The following is a 13,500-nucleotide window of genomic DNA, read 5'->3' on the forward strand; positions in this document are numbered from 1 at the left end:
CAGTGACAGAGCACATACCTTTTCAAATCCATGGCATGGAGTATTCCATAGTAAGATATTTCTCCAACTTTTATAATACCAACACGATTTTCACTTCAAATATGAAATGCGTTTCTCAATATCCCACTGGGTCCTCAATGACTGTGGTTTTTAAGTGTTGGCTCTGACACTCATAAAGGTTATATGAGTTTTAGGCAAATCTCTTCTGTGCTTCAGTTTCCTCCTGTAAGTTGATGAGGGTTGTACTGGATGAATTCTGGAACCTCTCTTTCAGCTCTAAATACTGTGACGTTTGATGGTTTAGGAGTTGGTGACATTTAAGGATGTGGCTGTGGATTTCACCAAGGACGAGTGGTGCCTCTTGGACCATTCTCAGAGAGAACTGTACAAGGAGGTCATGCTGGAGAATGTCCAGAACCTGCTCTCCCTGGGTAAGGACCTTTGCCTCTGGTGACTGAATCTGCTGTCAAAGGAATATCTTCATTTCCTCCTTAGTGTGCAGGGTGTGAGCTTCTGTCAATTGCTCCAAAGGCAAAAGTGCTCATCTTTCCACAGGGTCCTCCTGCTGCCTGGTTTTCCTATGAAAGGTCTTTCAATTATGTGATGGGAAGCTGGGACTTTTCTCCGTGGCTCCTGAAGTTGTCTCTTTCCTATTTTAGGTAGTTTCAGGTCTAATCCCAATGTAAACATTCTTGGTCTTGTAGTTCATCTCAGAGGTCATCTAGTTTAACCTCTAGCTGGGCCTGAATTTTGTCCACAAAATTTCTGGAAACTACTCATTCAACTTTTCCATGAAGACGGGCCTGCCAAGGCTATCCCTTCCTCTCTGGCATTGGTCTAGACATTTGAAAGGTCTTCTTGTTAACAAGTGTAAATTGGTAGCTCCTTGCTCCTAACCCTGCCTAGTATGGCAATTTTTTTTCTTCCTTTATTCTTCCCTCAAATTCCAAGCCAGATGGTGGTAAAGGAAGGGAAGAGAATAAGCATTTATATAGGCCTGTTGTGTGTCAGGCACTATACTAAGTAATTTATAAATATTTTCTCATTTGATCCATGCACCATCTAGTTTGGTACTCTCATTATCTCTATTTTATAGTCAAAGAAACTGAGGCAAAGAGAGATGATGTAATTGCCTAGGATTGAACAGCTAGTAAGTGGCTGGGGCTGGGTTTGGAATCAAGTGTTCTGACTCCAGGTCCAGGACTCTAACCACTGCACTACCATTTGCCTCTAATTCCTGAATAATGGAAGCTATGGAGCGTGCCCATCCTTCTGTGAAAGAGAGGAACAAAGCCAGAATTTTCTGATTCCTAATTGGCTGCAAGATCCCATGATCCCCTCTTCAAAGATCCCAACAAATCAATACCATGGAAACCGTCCTTGAGTTCTGGGAACCGTCCTGTGGTCCTTGCTTGCCCCTCCCCACTGCCTGAAGAGGCCCACATTCCACATTTCTCCCCATCCTCATCCTTTCCTCATTCCCCATGCCTAGGGCTTCCAGTTTCCAGAGAAGACCTGACCTCTTCTTCTCAGGAAGGGGGAGCGCCATGGCTTCTGGAGCCAAAAGGCCCAAGGCACCTTTGTCCAGGTGAGTGAGATGAAAGCACATGTGTGAGGGCTATCATCATGATGCACTGATGTGTTATAGTGAAGGGAGTGCTAGCCCTGGGGACAGGAAGACCCGGCTTGAAATTCCTTTTTAGATACTTTTTTTTTTTTTTTTAGTGAGGCAGTTGGGGTTAAGTGACTTGCCCAGGGTCACACAGCTAGTAAGTATTAAATGTCTGAGGCCGGATTTGAACTCAGGTACTTCTGACTCCAGGGCCGGTGCTCTATCTGCTGCGCCATCTAGCCGCCCCTTTTTAGATACTCTTAAGCAACATGATCCTGGGAAAGTCACTGAATCTCTGAGCCTCAGTTTCCCCATCTGTAAAATGAGGTGTTTAGACTCCATGGCCTTTCAGTTTCCTTCCAGTGATAAGTCTATGATCCTATAAAAAGTCATTGTTTGAAACTTTGGGGCATAGAACTCTCCTGAAATTATTCAAAAAGGGCTGAGGGTCTCCAATATGAACACCTTCCTAGATTTTCTTCGAGTCAATAAGCATTTATTAAGTGCCTACCATGTGACAGACTCTATGCTAAGTACCTGGAATACAGAGAAAGTCAGGGGACAAGCCCTGCTCTCACGGAGTTTAGTCTAGTGGGGAAGACAATGTACAAACAACTATGTAGGAACCCACTACATCTGGGATAAATTGGAGCCAATCAAAAGAGGGAAGGCACTAAGGGTAAGGAGGACTGCAGAAGTCATTGTATATGAGATGTTTGGAGAGACTTAAGGAAAGTCAGCAGGAACATTCTAGGTAGGAGGGGAAGCCAGAGAAAACATGGAGTCAGGAGATAAAGTGTCCTGGTCAAGGAATAAAGAGGAGGCCTGTACCACTGATTATTGTACATATGGAGCGGGAGTCAGGTGAAAGAAGACTGGGGAGGTAGGAGACAGACAGATGATAAAGAGCTTTAAGAGGTAAGCAGGATTCTATTTTTGATCCTGGTGATAGACAGCCAAGGGAGTTTATTGAATAGGAAGTGACATGAAGAGAAGAGCATTTTAGGAAGATGAATTTGACAGCTAGGTGGAGGATTGAGTGGATGAGGGACAAACCGGACACAGTGAGGCCAACCGGAAGACTTGCAATACCTCATGAGTGCAGTGACTGGAGACTGAACCAAGAAAGTGGCAATGTTGGGAAAGATGATGTATTAGATCTTACAAGGGTAGATTCAACAGTACTTTCCATGAGGTTGAATATGAAAGAGGTGGATTTGAGTGTGTGAGAGATGATGAGGAGTGGATGGCATCTGGGTTATGAGTCTGGACAATGGGAAAGGTGGTACCCTGGATAGTAATAGGAAAGAGAACAAGAAGATGGGAAGGTTGGGGAAAAGATAGTTTTGAACATTGCAAGGGCAGAATCAGAAGAAAGTATTGTCAACAAAACCTAGAGAGAAGAGAATATCAACAGAAAGGGAGTGATTGTGTCAAAGACTGCAGAGGTTAAGAAGTGTGAGAATTGAGAAAAAACAATCAGACAAAGAAGTTAGAGGAGTATTGGTTACTTTGCAGAAAGCAGTTTAAGTTGGACAATGAGGTTGGAAGCTGGAGTGCAGAGTTTTGAAGAGAGTAAGAGGAAAGGAGTTGAAAACATCCCTTGTGGAAAACTCTCTCTAGGTATTTAGCCATGAATGGAAGGAAAGATCAAAGGCAATATCTAGTCAAGATAAATAGACTGAGCAAAGCTTTTTTGAGGATCAGGGAGGCATTGCTTTTATTTCTGTCAGTAGGGCAGGATCCAGTAAACAAGGAGAGATAAAAAACGAGAGAAAAATGGGGATTACACAGGAGGGAATAAGCTGGAATAGATGGAGGTCATTTACGCATGTAAAGGTGTTTGACGGGTCAACCACAATGGCCACCTCTTCATGGGAGACCCGGGTAATGAAGGAAAAGAAGACATCTGACTAATATGAGATGAGGAAGAGATGAGAAAATTTTTGGTCAGCGTCCAATTTTTTCAGCAAAGTAGGAGGCCAAGGTTTTAGCTGAATGGGTTGGGGGCAGAAAAACCAAGTGAGAGAGTTTGGGAGGAATGAAAAGATCTGGAAAACCTGCTGTGGTGAATGGGATAGGGAGTCAGTTAAGGGAATATAAGTGGATTCCTTTGGCACAGTGAAGACCTAGCTGAGATTTTGTAGTTGTCCCAAACTGTCCAATTTCACAATTTTTTCTGTTTCAATTTAGCATCATGTGGGTAGGAATGAAGGCCACTGACTTACTTGGAAGTAGGAATAAAAGACTAAGCCTTGCAAAAGTCTTCAATTCTTGTTCCCTTTCCTGATATTTATGTTCCAGTCTCTCTCTAGTCTCAGAAAATAAATCACCCAATTATTGTAGATAGCCATCTTAAGGCTAGGGAGCTGGGAGGTGGAGATTCTCAGGCATCTTAGAGAACCAGACCCACTGTAAGCCTAGAAGCTTTTCTGTGATCTCTAATATTTGGTCTAGTCTAGGCTTATTCTGGTTAGAAATGGAAAAAGGTAATTGTTTGTCAGTGATAAGGTATAAGAAAGAGACAGAAACAGGACTAAAGCCAGAACCTGCCTTTTCAGACTAGGAAAGAAACGAGAATCCAGGGAATGAGGTAGTGTTTGGGTCTTGTATTAGCCCTGGGCCCAGTCAGTTAGTAAACATTGAAAAATTACCTACTTTGTTCTAGGGACTGTATTAACCTCTGGTGATAGAAAGAAAGGTAAAAGATAGTATCTTGCTATTCAGGAGCCAACCATCCATACAAACATGGAAATAGTTTGAGAGGAAGCAACAGCTCATGAACCTTACTCTTAGCTGAGCCAGGAAAAAGTGGATGTTTTGTAATGGAAATAAATTAAGTTCAAGAGAGAAATCAGTCAATAGAAAGAGAGTGGAGACTAGCAGTTTAAGAAGGGGAGTTGAGTTGGTGAGGAAATATTAAACACAATAAGAATGATAATAGCTCACATTTATATGGTGCCTGCTAAGTGCCAATCAATTTACAAATGTCTCATTTGATCCTCACAACAAGCCTAGGAGGTAGGTGCTATTATTATGTTCCTTATCCTTTAGGTAAGAAGTCTGAGTCAGATGGAGGCAACACTGGTACTTGCCCAGTGTCACACTGGTAACATGGTTAATTCTCATAATAAAATGTGAATGGAATGAATTTACCTATAAAAACAGAAGAGGGTAGCAGAATGCATTAGAAAGCAGAAATCAACAGCATGTTATATGTAAGAAAGACACTTGACACAAGGCTTTGAAATATGGCCTTAAACTCACCCCACTGTATGCTTTTTGACTCAATGATTACCACTTGACCGATAAACTTAAGGGATCACAGAAAGAGGAAAATGATACATTTTCAGAATATAGAATTATAGCTGTTTTGGGTTGTTGCAAAGATCGTGGGGCCGCTGGGTGGCTCAGTGGATAGAGTACTAGGCCTGGAGTTAGGAACACTCATTCTTTCTGAGTTCAAATCTGGCCTCAGACATTTATGAGCTATGTGACACTGGGTAAGTCAGCTCACCTAGTTTACCTCAGTTTCCTTATCTGTAAAATGAGTTGGAGAAGGAAATGACAAGCCACTTGAGTATTTCTCCTACATGCCATTTCCTGGGCTAAGTGCTTTGTAGACATTATCTCATTTGATCTTCACAACAATGCTTAAAGGTAGGTAAAATTATTATCTCTGTTTTACAGCAGAGGAAACAGGGAGTCAGAGGCTGTGATTTGCTTAAGGTAACAGTGCTCACAAGTGTCTGAGTTGGAACTTGAATGCAAGCCTTCCTGACTGCTAAGTCCAATTCTTTATCCAATATAGTGAAAATGCTCTCCCTCACACGTGGATAAGGCAGAAAATGACAGGAGAATTTTACAGTCTTTCAAGTCCTCAAACTAGTCAATAAAATGAATGGCTGGCTGCTATATAAAGTTGTGTTTTTCTATTGTCTGATGTCAGGGAGTGTATTGAGTGGATAAACAACTTTTGTAAGGAAAGACCTCTTCAGACTTAATTTTCTTCTTTCTACTATTGGCATAATGGCTACACTCTCTCAGAAACTCTATGGAATGAACGACCTATGTTGCTAACTAGTTTCCTTGAAAATCCTCTAGAAAGAAGAATAGTAACATAAGCAGAAAGTAAGTTCAAATCAGAAAGTAACCTTAACATTGCAATGAGTAGCAATGTAAGGTTTGTTTTTGTAAAATGTGTGTGATGGTCCATGATGGTTTCAAGATGGTTTGTAATGTGCATTCCTAGTGATCATGGACGTAAAAGAGCCTGCCATTCATACTGGAAGAATGCAAACATTGGTACCATATTGATTCAGTAATTATGGCACTGATGAGATTACAAGCTAACCATGGGATGAGGCAACAACTTTGGTACAGTCTAGAGAAAGCAAATGAAGCATGTGCACATCAAAAAAAAAATTGTTGCACTTAGAAGTAGACAGAGTTTGATGGACACCAAAACCATTGTATGCCTAAATGTGACATTTTGGAATCTGAAGGTAAATTAAAAAAAAAAAGTATGTGGATAATGGTTATCCTAAAGAATGACGGGCCAAAATAGAATCCTTTATACCTCTGGGAATAGGAAAAAAAAAATGGTTGGCAGACATATTGTGGTCCCAGACATGGAAGCAGAAAAATCTCATTTAAAAGGTTTACCAGGTTAATTATTATGCTTAATGATTTAATAGATAATGATATAATGGGGGCAGCTAGATGGCGCAGTGGTTAAAGCACTGGCCCTGGATTCAGGAGTACCTGAGTTCAGGTCCAGCCTCAGACACTTGACACTTACTAGCTGTGTGACCCTGGGCAAGTCACTTAACCCCCATTGCCTGCAAAAAAAAAAAAAAAAGAAAGAAAGATAATGATATAATGGAAACATTTAGTATATGTGCAGCAAATGCAAAATAGCTGTTGGTCTTAATAAATTATAAGAAAAGTCAGGTATAACTGAATATTATTAATGGCAGTTAAAGAGTAGACTTATTTCTTAGTTAAGTATGTAATAATAAAGAATTACTTTATAATAGTGCATCAAAATTGATCAGTACGGAAAAGCAGGAAGATTACCTGAGATTGGCAAAATAAAAAGTAAGATTTTTTAAAAAGGCATTTGAAAAAAGCATTTAAAGTGCAATAGAGAAAATCCATATGATGCCATGGAAGGATGATACCTCATCATGGGGTTTGAATTCTAGTCTCAGCTGCAGGGATTTGGGTCAGGTCATTCAGCCATGCCCAGCTCATGGCCTGTGATGTGAAGTCAGGATCTGCAGCTCCTAATGACACCAGAGACTTTCCAGGAGAACTGGTGACTGCTGCAAGGAAGATAAGGAATTTCCTCCTTGTTCCTTTGTTTCAGTGATCTAGGGCCTGCCAGTCAGCTATCCTGAGCTCATGGACTGAGCTGTGAAGTTATAAGACTCCTGCCCTGTCTGTATTGTAGATAAATCTGTTGTGAAAGCTTAGTGTTATTGTATCTGAAGCTCTTTGCAACTTAAATCATGCTGAAGATGACATCACTAATGGCATCTTCAAATGCCTATTCAAGTTTTAAAACTCTGTTTTTTTGACTGGGGAAAAAGAAGAAAAATCAATTTCCTTTTTGCCATCTGAGGAAAGATGACTTAATTATATTTGTGTGTGTCTCCATATATATTTGTTTGCTTTTTTCCATCAGATTCGGTTACCAGTTTTGAAGTGAAAGAGGTTTCTGCAAACCCCAGCATTTCTGTGGAAGAATCTTGCCAGCAGAAATTCATGAATGTTGGTTCCTGTGACTTCAACTTTATAGAATTCTGTGACTCTGATATCAAGGTAGATAAAAACCCCAAGAATCCCTGTGAATTTGATGAAGTTGGAAAGAGCTTGACACAATATTCAGTCCTAAATCACTGTAAGGCAATGACCCCAAGGAATGACTGTTTTCAGTACAGTAACTGTGGAGAATGCTTTACTGAACAGGCAGAGCTTATTCAGTCCCATGAGAATTGTCCTGAAATGCAAATAGATCAAGGTAGTCAACAGAAAAAGCCCTTGAGCTTGAGTTCAGACCTTATTAAACATCAGAAAAGTTACACTGGCAAAAAGCTTCATACAAGTAATGAAGGAAGAAAGGCCTTCAGCCAGAACTCTAAGATTATTAGCCACCAGAAAGTTCATGTTCGGAAGAAACCATGTAATGATGACGCAGCAACCTTCTCATCTCTTCCTCACCACCCTAAATTTCATACTGGAATGAAAACATATGCATGTAACCAGTGTAGGAAGACCTTTTACTGGAACCCAGATCTTGTTAGACATCAGAAGGTTCATAATGAAGAGAAACCTTATAAATGTAATGAATGTGGGAAAGGCTTCTGCTATAGATCCCTCCTTATTGGCCATCAGAGAATTCATACTGGAGAGAAACCTTATGAATGTAATCAATGTGAGAAGGCGTTCTGCTACAGATCACTCCTCATTGGCCACCTGAGAATTCACAGTGGAGAGAGACCCTATAAGTGTATTTATTGTGGAAAAGCTTTCCAAAGTAGCTCCCGTCTTTCTTCCCATCAGCGAATCCACACTGGAGAGAAACCATATGAATGTAATCAGTGTGGAAAGGCATTCACACAGAGCTCTCATCTTGGTGCACATCAGAGAATCCACACTGGAGAGAAACCGTATGAATGTACTCAATGTAGAAAGGCTTTCAGATTCTGTTCTGGTCTTGCTTCCCATCAGAGAATTCACACTGGAGAAAAACCTTTTGAATGTAATCAGTGTGGAAAAGCTTTCCAAAGTAGCTCCCGTCTTGCTTCCCATCAGAGAATTCACACTGGAGAGAAACCTTATGAATGTAATCAATGTGGAAAGGCTTTTACACAGAGTTCCCATCTTGGTACCCACCTGAGAATTCACAGTGGAGAGAAACCTTATGAATGCAATCAATGTGGAAAGGCTTTCAGATTCCGTTCTGGTCTTGCTACACATCAGAGAATGCACACTGGAGAGAAACCTTATAAATGTAATCAGTGTGTAAAGGCTTTCCAGTGCAGCTCCAGTCTTGCTAAACACCTGAGAATTCACACTGGAGAGAGACCTTATAAGTGTAATCAATGTGGAAAGGCTTTCAGATGCAGCTCCAGTCTTGCTGCACATCAGAGAATCCACACTATAGCAAAACCTTATGAATGTAGTCAATGTGGAAAGGCTTTCAGAAAGAGTTCCAAGCTTGCTATCCATCAGAGAATCCACACCGGAGAGAAACCTTATGAATGTGATCAATGTGGAAAATCTTTTAAATACACCTCCCATCTTGCTGCCCATCAGAGAATCCACACAGGAGAGAAACCTTATGAATGTAGTTATTGTGGAAAGGCTTTCCAAAGCAGTTCCAGTCTTACTATACATCAGAGAATCCACACAGGAGAGAAGCCTTATGAATGTAATCAATGTGGAAAGGCTTTCCAGTGTAACTCCAATCTTGCTGCCCATCTGAGAATCCACACTGGAGAGAAACCTTATAAATGTAATCAATGTGGAAAAGCTTTCAGATACCGCTCTGGTCTTGCTGTCCATCAGAGAATCCACACTAGAGAGAAATCTTATTAATGTAATCATTATGAAAAGGCTTTTACACTGAGCTCGTCTTGCTTAGCATCAGTGAATCCACATTGAAGAGAAGTTGTAGGAATATAATCAATGTTGTAAAGCCTTCAGGCAACAGTTATGCTATATTTCCCATCAGTGAGTTAATAGTAGATAGAAATCTTATCACAGCAATGAATGAGAATAGGCATTGAAATGAAATACAGAGCTTATTCAACATTAGAACAATAATTCTGACAAGAAGTTCTATATGGAGTCAGACCAGAGATCATCTCTTACTTTACATAAGAGGATTCCTAACAGAGAAGATGACTCTGAATGTTGTTAAATGGGGCAGGCTTTTCTCTGGAGGACAGAGATCAGTAGTAAGTAGGCAACAGAATATTCATATTGGAATGAAGGCGTGTAAAAGCGCTAATTGTGGAAAAATCTTATTTCTTCACCTAGAGTTCATACTTGATTGTACTTTAGAAAAATCATGCTAGAGATAAAGTTTCTATATCTAATTACCAAGAGAAGATTTGCTACAGCACAGACTTCATCAGACCTCCTCAAATAAAAGATCCCATTAAACACCTCCAACTTCGTATTGTGCATAAAGTCCTATAAATGGAATTTGTCTCTGAAATCCCAATGTTTGTCACTTCTCAATAGTTTATGGCATTCATATACTACAACTTTTTCAACCATTTCCTAACTAATTGGTACTCACTATGTTTCCTGTTTGATGGCACAAAAAGTCCTTATGTAAGTATTTTGGTGTCTGTTGGCCGTTTATTTCTGTAATGCTTGCTTTAAGCAACTAGGTGGTGCGGTAGATAGAGTACTGTGTCTGGAGCCACTAGTCCTGATTTCATATTCATTCTCTGGGACTTAGTAGTCATGTAAACTTGTGCAAGTCACTTAGCCTATTCCTGCCTGAATTTCTCCATCTGTGCAGTGGCAGTATTAAGAGTACCTACCTCCTAAGGTTGATGGGAGAATTAAATGAGACACTGTTTTAAAAATGCTTTTGCAAGACAAATTACTATGGAAATACTAGCTTTCTAATGATTATGATACTTGGGTTTTAAGTCCCATAGTAAAGTCAGTGGGCTATAACATGGACAGTTTAGTCACTCTTCCTTTCAGGCAAATCAATATTCAGAACAGAGCAAAGGAAGGATTAATTGTAATGCATAGGACACTAGGTTTAGAATCAGATCCTCCCTATCTGTATAACTCTGGGCAAGGAAAAACCTCTCTGTGCCTCACTTTGTTCCCCTCTAAAATAAGGAGGTTGGGCTCAATGACTTTGATGGTCTCTTTCAACTCTAAATATGTTTTCATCACAACTACATTCATATGTCTCTTTCCCATAGCCTCTATTCCAGGAAGGAGGCCTAGCAGGACCAAATCTGAAACTACACAGGAAAGCAGTTGTCATCTGAACTCTTTTGTCCTACTTAAAAATAAAGATCTTGAGAAACTGATCAAATGTGTAATATACAAAAGAAAATGGGTATAGTAACCTTGTGTTCAGTCAAAGACCTCCATTATGGTCCTAGTATTTACCAACCACTACAAAATGCTAGAAACACTGGAAGGTAGTCTGGCAGAAAATAGATATGGATTTCAATAATACATAATGGAACAGTAGGAAGACCAGAAGGAATGAGGACAGTTTTGAAAGGATCATGTTGAATTTTTAAATCACTCAATTGGCAAATCAAGCTATCCATATTAGAAATTGTTTTTATTCATAGTCCTCTTTTTCTGTTGGGATGGTGTATATAAAAATGTTCATTTTAGTTCATGTTTGTGAATTTCAAAATTAAAAAGGTCAAATACTGATGGTTTCCTTTTTGTCATTTTCATCAATTTTTAAGACATGCCAAGAGATGGCAAAATTATCTTAATATGACTTTCTCTTATCAGTGCTTTGGAGCATGTTTTCATGTATAATTTATTGTCATTTATGTGTCAGGACTTTGGAAAACTTCCTATCCTTTTTGCAGTCATCTATTGGCAATGAATGGCTCTGGATACACATAGCTATCAGTTCTCTCCATATCCTGGATTTAAATGACTCTTCTTGGTGATTTTTTTCATGTGATATTTGATACATTCTGCTTGTGACAAATGTTGGAGGAGATGACTTTTTAAAAAAAAAATGGTTTCTTGAAATTTAGGCTCTTATTCTGGTCATGGCTTTAAGGTAGTAGTAGTAGTAGTAGTAGTAACTGCTCTTTACATTGCACTTCCTATGTACCAGGCACTGTGGTAAGTGATCTAATTTGAAACTCATAACAGCCCTTGGAGGTGGGGGTAGGTAGGTGCTCCTGTCATCCTCATTTTTTTTTTTTTTTTAGTGAGGTAGTTGGGGTTAAGTGACTTGCCCAGGGTCACACAGCTAGTAAGTGTCAAATTTCTGAGGCCGGATTTGAACTCAGGTACTCCTGACTCCAGGGCCGGTGCTCTATCCACTGTGCCACCTAGCTGCCCCCATCCTCATTTTTAAAAAAATAGTATTTTATTTTTTCCAATTACATGTAAAGGCAATTTTCATTTATTTTCCATAAGGTTTTGAGTTCTAAATTTTTCTTTCTCTCTCTTCTCTCCTCTCCCCAAGGTGACAATCTGATATAAGTTATATATGTGTAATCATGTGAAATGTCCACGTTAATCATGTTGTAAAAGTAGAAAAAGAACAAAAGGGAAAAAAAACCCACTTAAAAAACAACAACAACACAAAGAAAGTGAAAATAGTCTGCTTTGATCTGCATTCAAACTCCAGAGTTCTTTTTCTGGATGTGGAGAGCATTTTCCATCATGAGTCTTTTGGCATTGTTTTGGATCACTATTGCAGAAAAGAGCCAAGTCATTCATAATTGATCATCACACACTGTTGCTGTTAATGTGTATAATGTTCTCCTGGTTCTGCTCACTTTGCTCAGTATCAGTTTATGTAAACCTTTTAAAGTTTTTCTGAAATCTGCCCACGCATCATTTCTTATGGCACATTAATATTCCATTACACATACCACAACTTGTTCAGCCATTCCCTAATTGATGTGTATCCCCTTAATTCCAATTCTTTGCTACCACAAAAAGAGCTGCTATAAATATTTTGTACATGTGGGTACTTTCCTCCTTTTTATGATCTCTTTGGGGTACAGTCCTGGTAGTGGTAATACTGGATCAAAGGGCAGTGCAGTTTGATTGCCCTTTCTTTGGTCATGGTTCTAAATTGCTCCCAAGAATTGTTGGATCAGTTCACAACTCCACCAACAGTACAGTAGTGGCCCAGTTTTCCCACATCTTTTCCAATATTGATCATTTTCCTTTTCAGTTATATTAGTCAATCTGATAGGTGTGAGGTAATCCCTCTGTTTTTTTTCATTTAATTTTTAATTTGTGGAATAAAACAAGCATTTCCATAACAGTACTATAAAAAAAGGAAATTACACATGAAACTGCAAATCTGCTATGCACAAGTTGCTATTCCTTTTAAATATAAAACAAAATTATCATGTAATTTTCTTTTTTCTGCTCACCTCTCCACATTCTATTAGACACAAATAGGTGTCTCAATAGACACATATTTCTATTTTTTCTCTGGATGGAGATAGCATCTTCATATGTCCTTCAGAGTTAATTTGGATATTTAAAATAGTCAAAATGAATTATTTGTTCAAAGTCTTTCTCAAAAGAAAATTGCTTTTACTGTATACAATATTCTCTTGTTTTTTTGCTCATTTCGTTTTTATTATTTTGTGCAAATCTTTCCATGTTTTTCTAAAGTTATTGAGCTCATTTTGGGGGGGGCAGGGCAGTGAGGGTTAAGTGACTTGTCCAGGGTCACACAGCTAGTGTCAAGTGTCTGTGGCTGGATTTGAACTCAGGTTCTCCTGAATCCAGGGCCAGTGCTTTATCCATTATGCCACCTAGCTGTCCCCTCATAATTTCTTATGGTAGCATGGTAGTATTCCATCACAATCATACCACAACTAGTTCACTCATTCTCTGGTTGATGGGCATCCCTGCAATTTCAAGTTCTTTGCTACCACAGAGGTTCTGTAAATATTTTAGAACATATAGCTTCTTTCTCCTTTTCCCTAATCATCTTGGGAAACAGATCTAGTATTGATATTACTGGGTCAAAGTGTATAGGCAGTTTAGTAACTCTTTGGGCGTAATTCCAGATTGCTCTCCAAAATTGTTGGATTAGTTCACAATTCCACCAACAATGAATTAATGTCCCAATTTTTCCACATCCCCTCCAACATTTGTCACTTTCTTCTTCA

General features: G+C 39.3%; 1 protein-coding gene across 1 annotated transcript; it reads left to right on the forward strand.

The window, feature by feature from the left end:
* The first annotated feature begins 351 nt into the window (after window positions 1-351).
* On the forward strand, window positions 352-11,174 carry LOC122748815 (zinc finger protein 2 homolog). Its single transcript, XM_043994794.1, has 3 exons — window positions 352-431; window positions 1,493-1,588; window positions 7,302-11,174. Exons 1-3 carry the CDS (start codon window positions 398-400, stop codon window positions 9,215-9,217), a joined length of 2,046 nt encoding a protein of 681 aa, XP_043850729.1. The 5' UTR covers window positions 352-397; the 3' UTR covers window positions 9,218-11,174.
* The last annotated feature ends 2,326 nt before the right edge of the window (window positions 11,175-13,500 follow it).

The sequence above is a fragment of the Dromiciops gliroides genome, chromosome 3, assembly GCF_019393635.1.
Source record: "Dromiciops gliroides isolate mDroGli1 chromosome 3, mDroGli1.pri, whole genome shotgun sequence".
NCBI classification, from domain to species: Eukaryota; Metazoa; Chordata; class Mammalia; order Microbiotheria; family Microbiotheriidae; genus Dromiciops; species Dromiciops gliroides.

Coding starts and splice junctions, on each gene's coding strand:
- LOC122748815 (XM_043994794.1), top strand. CDS start 398: ATGCTGGAGAATGTCCAGAACCTGCTCTCCCTGG. Junction 432..1,492: donor CCAGAACCTGCTCTCCCTGG/GTAAGGACCTTT, acceptor CCCCATGCCTAG/GGCTTCCAGTTTCCAGAGAA. Junction 1,589..7,301: donor CCCAAGGCACCTTTGTCCAG/GTGAGTGAGATG, acceptor TTTTTCCATCAG/ATTCGGTTACCAGTTTTGAA.